General features: G+C 36.4%; 1 protein-coding gene across 2 annotated transcripts in view; it reads right to left on the minus strand.

Moving 5' to 3' along the window:
• Positions 1–12,989: 12,989 nt before the first annotated feature.
• Positions 12,990–17,613, minus strand: part of PKIA (cAMP-dependent protein kinase inhibitor alpha) — a 44,392-nt gene continuing 39,768 nt past the window's right edge. For both annotated transcript variants that reach the window (XM_066179861.1, XM_066179870.1), the window contains one exon: positions 12,990–15,702. In XM_066179861.1, coding sequence (XP_066035958.1) covers positions 15,623–15,702 — 80 coding nt within the window. In that variant the 3' untranslated portion in view covers positions 12,990–15,622. The remainder of the gene's footprint in view (positions 15,703–17,613) is intronic.

The following is a 17,613-nucleotide window of genomic DNA, read 5'->3' on the forward strand; positions in this document are numbered from 1 at the left end:
AAAGAAGAATGAGGCTGGGAAAGTCAGAGGAAGTGCCCTCATAGGAGCACAAAATAAGACCTGTTGTTGCAAAGAAATCTGTTCTGCCCTTTTCTTAAAAATGCTGCTGTAAACCAGAAATTTGAACCTTAAGTGTGATGTTTATCAGGTTTCCAGAATCTCTCTGCACACTGTCTATGTGTCTGCTGTGTTCTCTGCTTTATCAGTGTTTTAATTTCCAAATGTCCTCTCTCATCTCTTCTAAAGCATTCAAATCATTAAGTGTTCCTTCAATAGAGCTCACATGTATTTACGGTAATTAAGTGTAACTTGGAAGTATACGATGTTGACAAGGTTACCTTCCTCTTTGCATATTTTGAGTGAACAAAAAATGTGGAACAGTTACCAGACATCATATCTTAGAAAAGATCTGGTCTGCACATCTTGGTCCTACAGGGAAGTAAAACTTCTGTCTGTACCAGCTCGCGGTTCACACTCAATCTAATGGTTTCCATTAGAAGGAAATCACATCTGCTGTCCTATAAAGCCCCAGTTTTGGACAATGAGAAAGTCAAGTGTACTGATGATATCATGTGACCTCAGAAAATATCATTAATAAGTTCCAAAAAATAAGTTCCAAAAAAAATTAATGAGTTCAAAAAGCATCATGTTTCTGGTATAAAGGATTTAGCATATGAGACCTTCCTTTTTACCCTTCCCAGTGAAAAAAAATGTGAGGATGATGTAGAATGGTGTCATTACTCAGGTTCATGGGTATGTCAGTCAGGGTGGGGTTGTCCTAAAGATAAATCCTGGAGGCATGTAGAAGATGTCTGTTGCTAATGCGTACCACTATATTAAATTGGTTAGATGCCATGTATCAAATATATGCATGCAGTGATCTTACTTTTTACTGTTACATGGATTTCAACACAGTTCCATTAAGGTGACTGTATTGTGAGAAGGTTTTGCATAATCAAGTTATGATGAAAGAAAAATGAACTGAGTTTTATATAATAAAAACAATAGCAACAACAACAACAACAATAATAATAACAGTAATCCCTCCTCATGAATTTAAAGTCTCAAAGCTGAATGTCAAATAAATATGAAGGTAATGAAAATAATCAGGATTTTGTTTGAAGAAAAGGGATTTTGTGTTTCAAATGTACTGTTTGCTCTTCTGAACTTTCAGAACAATCTGTTATTTTCAGATACTGCCATACAGCTGTAAACATTAACAGTATTTGTAGTCATATGTTCAAAAAAAGAAGCCAGGTCTGAAATATCTTCACTGGATTCAGTTAAGGGTAATTTTCTAGGATACACACATTTTGCATTAAAAGGAACCCCAGTACACCACTGGACACCTCCTCCTCCCCTCCACTGATGGATGTGTAGTAGCAATTTTCAGCAAATGCCCTAAGAATAAATGCATCTATGCACAGATTGAGATCCTGATAAAATATGAATCTGATTTACAGCATAGGTTTGATGCAGAAATTACAGGGTACAGTTAATTCCTGCCCTAAAAGCCAATAAATAAATGCAATATTCACTTCAACACCATTACCCTAAATTTACATCACAGCAGCTGAATTTGCCTCAGCAGTCTCACATCTCCTCAGGAACAATGGATTTTAGAGAGATGGAGTCAAGGGAAATTGCCCACTTGTAATTTTGTTTTTTCAGATGACCCCTTAATTTCAGTATCTCACTTCATCCATTTCTCCAGTCATCCTTGTAGATTTAAGGCATACTTTTCTGTCTCATATACCTTTTATATATGTCACATGTATACCTATCTATATGCACATCAGATAAATCTGTTAAACACAGATAAAATATAAGTTATATTTTTTCCTATTAATTATAAATATATTTTCTTAGTGAAAAATAGGTCTTTATTTTTAAAAGTGTTGTCAAAATATTTGTTTGGAATACTATAAAAGCAACTGCCAGGTCAGAAAAGTACTAACTCCAAGGATTTTGTAGATATTTTTTTCTTCTTCTGTTCCCAGATTTCATTCTTCCAGTTGCATGTTTCTCTTGGTAAAGGATGTTTGGGGTTTTTTTATGAACTATGAACAACATACATGAAAAAGGCAGGTTGTGTTATTAAGTCAAAGACCTTAGGATGGAGGAGCAGTGAGTAACTGACAGCTTCAAAAGCAGCTGTTTGTCACTAACCTCTCCCAAAATTAGCCCGGAATATTAATGTCAGAAGGAAATCTGTTTCTGGATGCCAATGCTTAGTTGAATAGTTACAGTTCAAGAATGTTTTATTATTCTTGTTGTTGGACAGAAAATGTTGGTTATATCTAAATTTCAGATCAGTTTTGGCTTGTGATCTCTCCCGTGAGAAGAGTTAATAAATGCTGTGCTGTGTTCAGGAGGAGGATGCAACTCTTGCAATTCTTTGTCCTTTGAGGATGCCTAGACTGACCCTGGGTTATGGGCACAGAAATCGGATCTGCAGAAGTCATGTGCTTGTGCATGAGCCTATGAAGAATAGCACAAAGTGATGTCTAAGACCTGCTTGTCAAGGATGTAAATGACTCCTTTTGAGCTTGGGATACCTTTCTCCTCTTTGGCTTGACTGCTCTTATTTAGTATGCAAATTCCTTTGAGCAGTTCCCTTTGAAGATGAGATTATCAATTCTGGTCTCTTTCCTTAAAGAAAATAATCAGTGTAGTTTTGGACCCATTTGTGAGGTAATCTAGTGGTTATGGCATCCACCTGGGAGCAGGTAAGGCCTTTAATTTCTTTTTACACAGTGGGAAAATGCTTTTAAAGGAAGTCTTGAGAATCTCAACACCGGAATGCTTTCTTGTCTAGAAGGTAGATGGTGGAGATTCCAAGCCTCAGACAAAGCATGGGAATTAAGCTAAACCTTTGATGCCATGGATCAAAGCTTTATATTTCAAACTGTTGTGGAAACAGGCACTACTGCTACATCCAAAATATAGTGGTGTCCTAGGAAGAATGACTGATTGAGACGACAGTGTATTGTCATGATCATCTGGCCTTTGTTTTTTTCATGTATGCTTGAGGTACTTTCTTTAAAGAGCAAAATGTCCCAAACTTCCTGTGGCTTTCAACAGGAAATGGGAAGAGATCTCACCTTCAGCCACAAAGGGACACGGCATCTGGACCTTTAGCTATGTTTAGAACACTAACTTAAGGTTTTGAGTTTTTACTTTAAAAGATCATTAGTAAAAGTGATGAATAGCTGTCCAAAAGAGTAGGAACTTGACTTTCTGGAAGAATAAAGGATTTAGGGAGCAGTTCTGAGTCATTTACTCAGTGGCTGTCATATTCAGAGCCACTAAATTGTCAAAAACAATCCTTGTGCAGAACACTTCCCTCCAATGTTTATTTCAGCTCCCTGGCAAGGACAAGTGAGCATATTGGCTTATGGCTGAAAGATGGTAATTGAAGCAGAGGGCTAACCTTTCCTATGTGTGAAGCTTCAAGGTTACATGCAGCACCTTCACTTCATGTACAGCACATTTGTACTTCCTTGTGATGCAGCCTGGCAGACTGGTTCATAGAAATCACAAATTTCAAAGCCCAAGCTGTCAAACTGCACCCTGAAAGCTTTTAAGATAAAATTGCTTCCTTGTCCAGTGATGTGTGTCCAAAAAGCTTAGTGTATTATCTTTACTGGAATATAAAAACTATCAAAGACATTTGAACAAAGAAAAAATAATCTCATCCTACCTGAACTTGTTAGGTATTATAATGCTCCAGAAAAAAAGTTCTGCTTTTCCTGTTGATGAAACTGAAAAAAAATAATAACTGAATTGCCATGTGATTATGGTTGGTGTGTTGAGCAATTTCTCTGCTTGGGAAATTGTACTGTTCTACTTATTATAGATTACAGAGACATGTGATATATACCTATAATATCTCTCTATATATCTATATATGTATATCTGTATAAATGTGGCTAGTATATCTCTTTATGGCTATATCTAATCCATTTGATTAGATGGAGATATAGATAGAAATAGAGATATATAGATCCCAAGATAAATGCAGATATTTTATTGATGCACTGCATGGTTCAAGAAACAAGTATTAACTATTCACTGCTCTGAACTCATTCACACATTAAGAGGGCAAAAACCTATTTCTCCTGGCTTGGTGGAACAGATTGATTTTCTTAGTCAGTATGCCCCCACATTGTGAAAAAAAACCCACCTCATCAGTATCTTTCTGAAACCCTTCCTAAGTGTTCCCTGTGCTGTAGGCGAAAGAGCAGAATGACCTCAAAGTTGTTACCTACAGAGTGCACATGCTTCTCTCAAATTGCACACTTCCTATGTAAAAATGTTCAAAAAGCCTTTATATTTGACTTAAACAAGCCGAACGGGCTAATTTTTAAAGCATTAAAAGTAGATGTCTCAGGCTTAAACAAGCAATGTCTTAAGAAAGTGGAGAGAGAAATGTCAGTATATGGTATAGAAACAGTAAAAAAAGGAAATCAATTTACTAATATTGATGAAACATATATTGGTAAAAAGTATTAGATTATATTTAATTGTATTGAATTCTATTAAATATATTCAGTTTCAGATAGTACCATTCGTTATTTATTTTCATTTGTTATGCTAGTTCTTCTACATCCACTTTGCAGCACTACTCAAATGTTCAAATAGAAAGGAGCACAGCATAGATGAAAAGGAAATACCTTCCATGTAGACATATATCTTCTACCTCCTTCTACAGGTGAGTGCAAAGAAATAAGACAATATGAAATACAGTAGTATCATCCTGTCCCTTTAAAATAAAATCACTGGTACAACTCAATCCACAGCTTTTTCATAAAGGAAGAAGTTTTCAAATTTCACATCAAATAACACTGAAGGTGCTCTAGAATGACCCTGCCTGAGCAGGGAAGCTGAACCAGATGATCCACTGTTGTTCCTTCCAACCTAACTCATTCTGTGACTCTGAAAAGTGGAGACTTGTAGCTGTTATCACTGAAGACACTTAATTGTCAACTCAGTCATGCATTTTATGTGCAATGCAGTTGTTAAAGTGAACAAACTCCAGGTGCCTGTTGCCAGAGCTATTGATATCCTTTCTTCAGAACCTTGCACAGCTGGTCAAATTAGTGTCTTTTAAAGTACTGCTTTGATTTCCAATTCAAGTTGGGTTTTTTCAGGTTGGTGGATCATCATATGCTGAGAATATCATTGTGTTTATGAACTGCAACCTTGTTGTGAATCATCTTGTGTCTAAATCTGCAAAACCCCATTCACCCAGTTAATGTGGTTCGTAAAATAAAATGATGACTATAGTGAAAGTGGTATAAATGCTTGAAATACCCATTCCACTTGTGATATGAGCCTTTGCTATCTCATTTCATGCAAAAAGGTGAAATTAATAGAAAGCGAAGGTGAAAAGACAAGTTTGTGAGTCCTGATCTTCATTACATAGGTATAAAGAAATATTTGTGCTAAACACACTGAAGGGAATTGTCCGTGTAACTAAACAGGAAGTCCCACCAAACACTTTTTATAGGGTACAATTCAAAGAACCTAAACTAGATTGTGATCCTTAATCATCCTTTGGAGAAGCTTCTCTCTCTTTTGACTGTCTCAGTCCAAACCAGTACAATTGGTTAGATCAGGGATAGGAGTTTCTGGATTTGAACTGGGGCAATTCATTTGGTGAAACTTCAGGGCAACAAATACCCCATTAATTCTCCCTGTGATTGAAACTTCAACACCAAAAATTTATCAGCTGAATCTGCTTCTGATAGTCAGAGTATATCTCCATATAAGTTTTATATTTCTCCAAATCTGTTATCTTTAGTGAAGAGAGCTTTTATGAGATTTCTCTGTAACATGTATAAATCAGATTCACATTTTTTTCAGAATGTGCTGACCACAGTCTAGAAATTACTGTATATGTACTGTGCCATAAAACTCAAAGCAGTTACTTGCTTTTTTTCTAGCTTGAAATTAACTGAAATTCTTTATATTCACTATTACTGTGAAAATATTCAGGAAGCTGGAATATCTACTGAATAGTTTCACATGTCCTAAAGAAATAAAAACAGCAGAAAAAAAATCAGTTTAAATATGTAAGATAAAAGTAGTAATCCCTAAATATCTTCTGAGCTCACAACACATGAACAGCAGTCACTGAAGTATTTTAGAGAAACAGAATAATGCTTCAGAGAGCAGCCCCTAAATATCTAATGGAAGACAGTAAGGAGGGACCATAAAGAGGCTGGGAGGTCTTGGGAAGATGTTGACCAGCCTTGCATGTAGCTGACATGAAAGCAGGTCCCCTGCAGGTCAAACAGTGATAAAAATTTCATGTTGATAGATCTGCGGGCAAGTTTTGCAAAACTACTGTAATTCGGACAGGGGTTTGTTAAACTAAAATGGTTGAATAAATAAGGTACTTTGTCTTTTGAAAATAGTGTTTTCAGGACAGCACAGTACAAAGTGCTGACATTTACATTAATGTTAGATATTTTATGGCCGAAAGTTGGTAGAAGAATGCTATTTAGTAAAGGATGTGGATTTTTCTGTAATATTTAATATGTGAACTTGTTTTTCTTTGACAAAGAATCCCAGAATGCCAGAATAAGCTGAGTTGGAAGGCATCCTGAAGGATCATAAAATCCAGCCCCTGGCCATACATAGCACCATTCCCAAGAGTCATACCATGTGCCTGAGGGTATGGAATGTCTGCCTAATTTTCCAGTCCTTGAATACTTACACAAACACACATATACATATATGGAAAGTAAATAGCTTTCATCAGACAGATCTATCATTTTCAGCTCTGAGAAAACAAGAAGTTTTAGGGAAGAATGTGTTCCCAAACAAAAGCAACAGAATTCACAACTGATATGATTCACAGGTGGCTACGTACATTTAGTTTGCCTTGGGAGAAAGCTGTGCATGCAGTAGAACTGTGCTTGCAATATTGAAAGAGCAATTCCTGGTTTTTGAGTGATACAAGCGTAACACTTTTGCTATGTATTGAAGAAATTCATTACTATGAGGGTGGCAAGGTGCTGGATCTACTACCCAAAGTAGTAGTAGATGCTCCCTCCCTGGCAGTATTCAAGGATGGGGCTCTGAGCAACCTGGTTTAGTGGAAGGTGTCCATGCCCATGGCAGGGGAGTTGGATGACCTTTAGGGTTCCTTCTAGCTCAATGCATTGTATGATTCTGTTTTGAAGTACCACAGCAAAACAACTTACCATCCCTGTCATAATTTGTATTACAGTATTCTGTGGGCTCTGTATTTGTGAAAGCATAGATAGGCTACTTTAAAGGGAATAAAATTTCTCTGTGGCTTTGTCTTATGCAGAAATGTTTCATAATCCTAAATGATTGGTCACAAAACTTGTTGGAGAAGGAACATATTCCAGATAGTGAAAAGAGAAAAAAATTGTTGATATAGAATTGAACCCACTGCAGCACTAAGTCACCTTTCAGACATCAGGAAGGAAGGTAGTAAATACGTTTACTCACCAGAGCTCTCTTCTGTTTTCCCCTTCTCTTTGAAACATCTTGGGTTACTTATGGTAATAGCCACCAAATTCCTTCATTATTTGTCTTAACACCTAGTTGTTTGGCACAGATCATGGGAATAGCACAAGGAAAGAGAGGTCTATCATAAACACTCTGCAATGTTTTAGAATTTCCATTCTTCTGGATTTGCCTTGATGATGTTTCTGAGGGTATTTGTTTGCTTGTTTGGGTCATTTTTTTGTGTTTTGTTCTGAATATTTTTGGGGGGGGAATTCCATTAAGCACAAACTTTCCACAAATTTCAGATGACTATTCTTTGGTTTTGCTATGATGACTATTTAAATTTATAGCCTATTTCATATACTCAGACTGTTAATTTCCTGACAGTAAATGTCACCAGGAAGGTACAGTATTTTGTCGGTGCTGCCAGACTGGTGAACATAGGCTGGGATTCTTTTGGTTTTCCTCAGAGCTATCAGAGTTTGCATGAAGACCAGCCAATAATGAATTTCTGATTACAGTTCATCTACTGTAACTAGTTGCAAGACCTACTTTAAAACCCCAGGTTTATTTCCAGTGGTTATGAAAATCTTATTTATGGGGTATAGATGCAGTGCCTGGGGAAGTTCTGAAAAATAATGTGTTTTAAGAGATTAAGTACAAAAGCCAAGGCCATAATTAAATCATGTAAAAGATATATTTACAATACTCCGCCCTCATGCTTTTCAAAGATTTTTCTCAATCCCTTAATCACCCTACATCCATTGTGGCTGTTTGGACCTTTGTTTCTATGGATTGGTTTAATTTTGAATCCTTCTATTTAAAAATACACCCCAGTGCCACCAGGAGGTGTTCGTGTGCCATTTTTTGGTTACTTTCCGGGGTGCTTGCTTTTTTTTTTTTTTTTTTATTTTTTTTTTTTATTTTTGGGGGGAGAGCTCCATAACAATGCCATAATAATAGGAGTTTCTGTAGAATCATTATTATTAATATTATTATACACTGTTGGTATTTGCACTTCCAAACAAATGAGGATGCTGTGTTTATGTCCAGATAGTTCTTAATTCTTGCCACGGATGAGAGAATTACAGATGAAAAAGACTGTAAGTTGAGTCATCCATCTTCCCTTCTGGCATGCCCTGTTCTCTGAAATATACTGTATAATGTATTGAGTGAGGATATCAGTCTGTTGCTAGGGAAATGATGACTATAATCAGATGTTACACAGTCTACATTTTGACTGCATTGCAGGATCAAATATGAGGCTGTGAAAACAAAAATTTTTACTGAAACACTTAAGTTGTGCCTTATTTGTACTTATGCAAAATTTCCAGGAAGACAGAAGTGTATACTTCAAAAAGCTAAATATCTCACAGTATTTTTATGTTGCATATTCCCATTTGGTCTGTAACGCTTAACTGTAAAGTATATAGTGTAGTTTCAGTGCAAATACAGATAATAAAATATATACAGATCCAGAGCATATTACAAATAACTACAAGAAATTCTATAACACTTCAGCCTAAAGTAGAGTCATTTTTATTACCACATGGATATTCAGCAGCATACATCAGAGTGAATAGTAAATCTATTTCCATTTGAACATCAGATAGGAAGAATGAATGAACTGATGAAGTATGCCTGGTCATAGAAGGTATGGTTCAATTGTACTCCATGGGGTCTCTTGAAAATCCTGTTCCAACCAAACTAAAATACAGTGTCTTGCAGCAGTCACAAGCATTACCTGCAGATCATGGGTCCAAGGGAGGGCCATGTGCAGGAATGACACATTCTTCATGGCTGTACAGCCAGATTGAGTTTTTCCACTTTATATTGCATCTCCTAACCAATGTATTTTGATGAAGTGCACACAATCCTTATTGAAATCATTAGCCTGAAAACAATTTCCAAATATAATTGTGTGTTGTATGGTTATGGCAAAACTTCTTAGAATGATAAAAGCTTTTTAAGTTTGCCAGATCTAATTTAGTAGCCACATTCCTGTGAAGATATGGTTTTCAGGCTATCTGTGTAACACTCCAAGCTTAAAGCCCCCCTTCCTCCCCAAATTTATGCATAGTGTTGCTGGTTTATTAATACCATTCCCCCAAAACCCTAGCATAGCCTCTTCCAGGACCAGTTATTGGATTCCCACAAGTGATGGCAGTCCAGGACGTTTTAAAGTAGATCCTGACCCTACGGACTCATCTGTGGTCTATTGATGAGAGAGAAATATTAAAGCAGCAAATTCGTATCACTACAGTATGTGTGTTCTTGCATGAATAACCAGCTACTCACTGAACTGGAAAGAATGTGGGTAACAGAAGACATTTTACAGGCAAGTGAGTTGACTGAACTAGTAGGAAACACAGTGAAACTGAGACTTAATGATAAGATTCCCACACCAAAGACATGGCTAATACACATTGACTAGATACTTGCCACTTGAGGACCCTAATAATAAAATTTTCTTTTCTACTAAGAAAAATGCATGGTTTTGCTTCTGTGCACATTCTAATACTGAACTTCTTTGCACAATCATGTGTTGTTCTTTTTTATTGAAAAAAAGAACCTTCAAATAAAAAATATATGAGTAATGAAATGGATCTGTTAGCATGCTGTGTGGTTAAAAATATCGTGTTTTCTTTGCTGCCTTGGAAGCCTGTTTTTGGGTTCACACTTAAAAACTGTTTTGTGTATTTGCTTACAATATCCATGTTTGATGAACACAGTGAGACATAATTTACATGCTAATGCAACAAACGAGATGTAGAATAGATCAACTCACATGCAGAGCTGCTCAAGATTTGATCTCAACAAGGATCTCGCATACCTCTTGCAGGTGATATGTCACTATCTCCTATAAATTACTGCCAACCTACCTTTTAAAAAAAATTTTATCTCTTATCCTTTTGTATGAAAATACCTGATTAATTTTTCAGGTTCAGAAGGGGTTTTTTTCATCAAACTAGATCTAGGCATTAACTGATTAACCACTGATAAAATAGGTTCATTATTTAGCAAATACAAACCACTTACCATCTGTCTTTGCTATTGAAAGAAGGTGATGTGGATTTTTTATAAATGTTTTTGTCTCAGACATTTTGGGAGCACACAAGATCATCTGCCTCAGCTGAACTTTTGTAAAGCTACTTGCAATCACACTACACTCATGGATCAGCACCAGAGAATTTCCTAGCAGCAAATAGGATTGAAAGTGTATACTGATGGCTTATTTGCTAAAAGCTTACCTTAAGAAATCATAAACAAGTCATCACTAGCACTGGTCTTTTTATAAACATTTTTTTTTCAGGGTACTGAAGTATGTGTTGCCTGAAAATACCAAGAGATCATTTATACACGTCATGTGTTGACAAGTCTGTCCTGTCCTCCACCCTAAAACATCAGCAGCTCCAAAGCCATAATGTAAAAATCATTGTAAAAGGATAGAACATGAAGTACTGCTGCTTGACTCTCTGCTTTAAAACTTGTTCATATTTTTTTAACTCATGATGAGATAGTTAACACTCATCCACATTGGTACTTTCTGTCATTTGTCTCTACTCTCTTGCAAGAAAAAAAATAAATTCAGCCAGAAGATGTAGAGACCAGTGAGAATGCTCCTGCCACTACCTTTATTTCTCTAATTTTCTTATCTGTTAAGTGTTTCTACTTTTTAAGAGCATTCTGTGTCCTATGTCAGAAAACAAGAGGTATCTTTGATTTCTTAGAACCTGGGGATACTAGGATTGGTCTCAAGGGTATGTGCCAGATTTATGGATGCTTCTGTTCTAGAGTACTGTTAAGAACCTGAAGTTGGTTCTGAAATTAAAATACCACCTGAAGTTGAACGATTTTTTTTCTTTTTTGCTATTATCAACACATCCTAACTGTTCATCTTATGATGGAAGAAGCTATTTTGTGCACTGGGCCCACCTGCCTTACTTTTAAGAAAAAATATCTTCCTTATATTGCTAGCCTATCTTCTTGAATTCACACTTCCTTCCTGGCTCTATTGCCTCTTTGAAAAGAACTTTGAAACAGATCCCACTCTGTGCACTGACCAAAAAGATTAAGTGAAATAATCTTTCCACTACAAGACTTTAGTAAGTCAAATACAGCAATACAGCACTCCATGTATTTCTAGGGTATCATTTTCCATCAGGAAACCACAGGACAGAAAATAAACCAGCCAGAAAGAGATGCAGAGCAAAACAAAGTAACAAGTTGGCAAAAATACAGCAGTTCAACATAGGAACACTGCTGAGGTAAGGTAAACTGTCAAAGCTGAGGTTACTGTACTGTGATCAGTCTCAACAGCAGCTCTTACTCTTTGCTCTGAATAAAATTAAGGGATGTTTCTGGAACATAAAATACAAACATTAAGAACACCCAAAATTCTCCAATTTAACTGAGAAAGGCATTAATATTGTAGAAATTCCATTTTAACCTCTTTGGTAGTTGCTCCTTCTGGGCACCAGATAATTAATTATCCATTTGCACTCCTATGAGGATATACCTTTTCCCATTTCAAATTTTTGGGAAAAAAAATGCAAGAGAAATTTCACAGATGAGGACCACGTATACTGACATTTTTTCACATTCAATAATAACACATTTGTGTTATCAAAGGTCAAGGTGAACTTTTGGCTCTAAAATGATGGTTGGATGACGTAACAAACGTGTGGTTGCTGCTGTCTTTTAACACATGCTTTTTGAAGCATATGGCCAATTTTGATGGAAATAAGCCGAAGAAAGAAATGCCAGTATCTCTGTCCAGTTACAGTGCTACAAGTTCTGTTTGTTTCAAATGGACAGGGAACCTGAAGCCCACAAGTGCAATGCTTGTGGACTCAGTCATAGACTTTATCATGGAAACAAGAACATGAATACAGAGACTTTTTTAGTGATGGTCCTTCAGAGTGACCAAAGCACTGAAAACATCCAAGAGACCGTAAAAAAAAAACCAAAAAAACAAAACAATCAGACAAAAAATGAAACAACAAACCCACAACCATCCCACCAATGCCAAACCTAAGGAGTATTCTATTATGCTGATATTCCAGACCTGACTTTGTTGCATCTATATAGATGTATGGGAAGATCTTCCTAAGATAAGCATGGATTAAACACACATTTAACTACTATCACGAACACAATAAAACAGAAAGATGATACTGGAAGAGAAGCCAGGGTGTCAGGTTAACTGACAAAGATAACTAACAAAAGCAAAAATAACCCAGTCAAAGTCTGGTCCTGCCTTCAGTGTCCCTGTTATATGATGCAAGTACACAGAAGTAAAGGTGTGAATATATTTAAAGCAGCTCATCTGTAATTGCTTTGGTAACAATAATACTGAAGATACAGAGCTGTGACTTGGCACAGTCTAACCACATGTTTACTGTGGTAACATTAAGTGAGGCCTACTTATGGATACTACAAAAATATCCAAAATTAAGACAGCAAGCACAGTTCAAGTGATAAATCAAGCACTCATACACTTTTGGGGGAAGAGGCACATAAATAGCCTTTTACTCCACTAAAATTAACAACGCTATTTTCCATCACAAAGAAATGTGTTTCAAAAACCAGCAAAAGCCTCCATAATTTGTTTAAAAACAAGAGCAAAAAAGAGGAGAAACAGAAGAAACGGGTACAAAATAGAGAGGAAAGGCTGAAATTAATTTTATTTAACAACACAAAAGAATTAAGAAGGAAAGTATACTGAAATAAAGAAAAGCAGTAAAGGAAAATAAAGAAAACCATCACTTTAATATACTGTAAATACTTATTTCACTATTGCCTTTTCCTGCAACATTTTACTGATGATGTTTCATGGATCATCAATAAAGTAACACTATAAAAAACCCTCTAGAATCCCACTTCCTTCTGGCATTTGTGCTAGGTTGACAGTAACTAGTCCATGACAAAGGGCAACCAGTTCAGCTTGAAGACTTAATGCAAGAGCTAAAGGGGGAGAAATAATTTAAAAAAAAGGTCAAGTATAATGTGTTAAGTTTGAAAGAAACACCAAGTGAAACAAATGAATAAAAATTGTTTAAGGATAACAGTATTTCCAAAGCAAATGGACTACTTCTCTTACCAAGAAGATAGGGCATTTGACAGCTAATAAGACAGCAAGGCATTCAGCTTCCAAACACTAAAAGGTGAGAGTTAATATTACACGCATGAGCCACAAGCATACAGCTGGCTTGTTTTTTATTAACACTAATAAATGATCTCATAATACTGATCAGAAGTGGGTTTTTTCCTCCACAAATCTCACAAAAGATTTTCAGGTGACAAGTACTATGATACATATGGTAGAAACAAACAGCTGTGGCCACAAAGATGTTTTGTTAACTGATGATTAATATATTCAGGAAGCAATCACTCTATTCATTAGTAAAAGTTTACAAACATTAAAAAGTGCATAACATTTGAAACCAACAACACAAAAATATATATAATATATATATACTATATATAAAGTGACATCACCTCCTATTAATAAAAGAAAACAAATCTTCTGACCTTGTGATTGGTGCTTGTGTGATTGCCATGGTTTACTATCAGTCACTCACTATCTTCACTCACCTTAGTCACACAGAGGTGTGGCTGCCCCATTTTGCAGCATTCAGCCTCATGTATGGCCTTGTCTTTTGGGGCAGGATGAGGGGGAAAAACAAATCCATCAGCAATAGCTACTGCAGAACAGGTTATTTATTAATTTGTAGATATTTTAAGTGATGTCCTGGATGGACAAGCTATCCTGGTATTTTGACGAAGGCCCAGTTTGGACTGTCATTTTGGAACAGATGAAATGGGAAAAAAATCTAGTCTTTGGGTGCTAGATGCCAAGTCTCTCACCTCCCTTTCCAACTCCAAGCCACAAGGCTACAATAGCAGACTCTAGCACTTGGCTGTTCTGGTGCATCAGTAGCAGGCCAGTTCAAAACTCAACAGCCTGATCAACTGAGGCAAAGGCAAGGAATAGTAAAAATCAAACCCCTTGCTGGATCCAGCCCAGGAGCCACTCATTGGACTGTACTGCATTGTAAAACTCATTTCAGAATACATACTTGGCAATAACCAATGCCAGTTATTTTCCCATGTGTAAACAAGGCCTATCTTTTACATTGTGAATCAGGAAAACCTCTAGCACCATGGAATTAGTTTGAATTTTAACCCATATAAGGTTATAAATGTATTCTTAAAACTACTGTAACAATAAAATACTTGGAATAACATTTTAAAAAAATATCTCAGAGAAAGATTACGAAATTGGGACCAAAATTAGAAAAATGGGGAAGAAGAATAACATAAAAGATTCAATTTGAGTCTCTGATATGCAACTAACTACAGGCGAGTGGCAAAACTGTACCAAGGACACAACACACGCTCAAGTATTCACATTAACAAATCGTTTTGAAGGCTCATCTAGTAACAAATTCGAGTGTTGCTGAGTCATTTAGGTTCAGGCGTAATCAATTTAGCGGTTGACGTTTAGATCTATCATGTGCACATCACCACCTTATGCAAAAAAACTCAGCCCTTTCAAAACGTGTGGTAGAAAAATTCACAGTAACAGAAATATTCTTCATAAGCAGTTGAGAAGGGGCAGTGTGGAGCATCTAAGTCGTACAATACAAAAACCATTGTAAATAACAGCTGTAAAACAGATGCAAAGTTCTAAAAACAGAGCTTTCTTTACAGTTCTTATAATGGGCAAACACTTTGGCCAGAGAATTTTAAACTCTGAGGATCACACAAGCCTTTGCTTAAGATACACAATTAGATCCTCTGATGCTTCAAAGGCCATTTGCTACAAGATTTACCTGTTCTACTTTCTAAAAGTGTTCCCATCGAGTAGTCATTACGAAGGGATCCATCTGATGACACTATCCCAAAAAATCAATACATGTTCAACCATTGCTAATGACAGAGGTAGAGAAAATTCTGTCTCCTGTCACAGCTTGCACCCAGATTTTTAGCATTGTGTTGAGTGGGTTCCAGCAGTGAAGACACATGCACTTTCTTTTCTACCAGCTTGCTCATGGAAACAAATTTGTTCCAGCACACTCTTGTAGCCTGAAAGCATCCAGCAGCTGCTCCACTCGGTCAAAGTCGGATGTCAGCTTTCTTGCTTTGCTGCCTCCCCTTGGGCCTCCCCGGTCTGCTCACTTGGATTTCGTTGTGCATCTCCTTCTCCTTCTACAACACAGGAAAAAAGGATGAGTAATCCACACTAAAATAAAGAGAACGCTGATCGTTCATCCATCAGTTTCAAAAACAAAGTAAAGAGAAGTTGAAACTAAAATATGAAACTCTTTACAACTGAAATACCTATACTTTGTTTTAGAAAGTGTCTCTTGAGATGCGAATTCCTAGCTGCAGTCACAAGTATCACTTCAAATAAATACCAAAGGTAGCTAAGAATTAATGAAAAACAGTATTTTTGCAAATTTAACAAAAACAGTACAGTGCTTTTGAAAATTTCTTTACTATGATGCTTTAACAGTAAAAGAGAAAAACACCTCATTGCACCAATCTGAACAGAGTTTTCTACAAAGAGATGCAACTTCAATAAAAGCAATAGTTTGTTAAAGCTGCTTTAGTTCTGTGGATCCGTTTTTCAGCATTACGTCCACTGCAAATTGTCCAGCTGTCTCACTGCAAACCACAGAACGACCTGAGGAACAGATCACATCCTACGGAGGCACAGTGAGCAGGCAACTCACAGTCTGTCTAAAGAAGCCTAAGAAAAGCACTGTTAAATGTTTTTACTATCTATATGCAAAGTATTGTATTTTACATAAGAATTAAAGACCTCACAGGTTCAGGCAACAGGAAGGTAAGTGCAAGTAAGACAGAAGACTGGACTGAACAGCTACAGGTGCACAACAAGGAATAATGTTAAGACATACATTGTCTCCTGTATGTTGCAAGGATTCTGAATAATTTGTACTGAAACGGCTTAATAACTTAGGAAAATTCCATGGTTAGGTTGTAAGGAGGTCTAGATAGATGTAGCATCTTATTTACATATAGCTTAATTTTAATCTATAATCTATAATCTATGTCTTAGAGAAGATTATCTATACAGTTTATCTATAATCTTCATTTTAGAATGAAGGCAGGGCTCTCAATGCAGATATTTATTATTTCCTCATTTCAGATCACACGGTGCATCTGCAGATTTATTTCTGTCTATAGAAACAAGCATCATAAACGCCTTCTCTTTTCTGTGTAGAAGAAAGGGCACACTGGTAGTGGAAAACAAGTTTTTTGCCTTGCAAAGAACATTGCAAACAAGTTTAGATATGACAGCTGTATTTTGTGCATGCACTGAGTATTTAGGCAGGAAAATGCCTGAAAGGGTACTGTGAATTCTCACATTCAACCTGATGAAAAGTTGTGTGGAAAGTTGATTACCTATTAAAGAGTGATTTTTTTTTTCTGGTCATTATAGGTTGAGTAGTAATTAAGTAAACAACTGTTTTGCAAGGCACCTTCTCAGAAAACTCTTCTTCACTTTCACTCTCAAATTAGAAAGGATTCCATCAGGACAGCTCTACGTGTGATTATTTACTATTGGAGAGAAATCCCTTTAGAAATCCCTTTTGCCCAAGTTGTCCAAACACTTTCTACAAACCTCCTACATTTGTTCTGATACTGCAGAAGATGCGATGAGTGTAATTTCAGGGGTTTATTTCTTTTCTGCCTGCTCTACCCTCCATTTATTCTGACTACTACTACTATATGGGCAAACCAAATTTTCCTGGTGGAAGTCTTATTAACAAAAAGAATAGGAAAACATCCCAAAAATGAAGAGCAAAAAACACTCTCGCAAGGTACTTGTTTTTAAAAGAAAAATCACTCCTGGACAAAAAGCCTAAATATTTCACTACCTTAGCATTAAGCACAGAGATGCAGGGAAAGAGCATTAATGTTCTAATATATCACTTGAAAGGTTCATCTCAACTTGCTGAAAAAACTCACTAATCTAAATCTATTTCATCTATAATACACTACCTTGGTACCAGGTTTTTCTTTCTACTGGCAGGGCTCTCCTATTAAAGGCTTTAAAATATATTTACAGAAATAAATTTGCTTTTAAGTTCT

The sequence above is a fragment of the Chamaea fasciata genome, unplaced genomic scaffold (assembly GCF_029207755.1).
Source record: "Chamaea fasciata isolate MVZ Bird 193981 ecotype frontalis unplaced genomic scaffold, bChaFas1.0.hap1 SCAF_1, whole genome shotgun sequence".
Taxonomy (NCBI): Eukaryota; Metazoa; Chordata; class Aves; order Passeriformes; family Sylviidae; genus Chamaea; species Chamaea fasciata.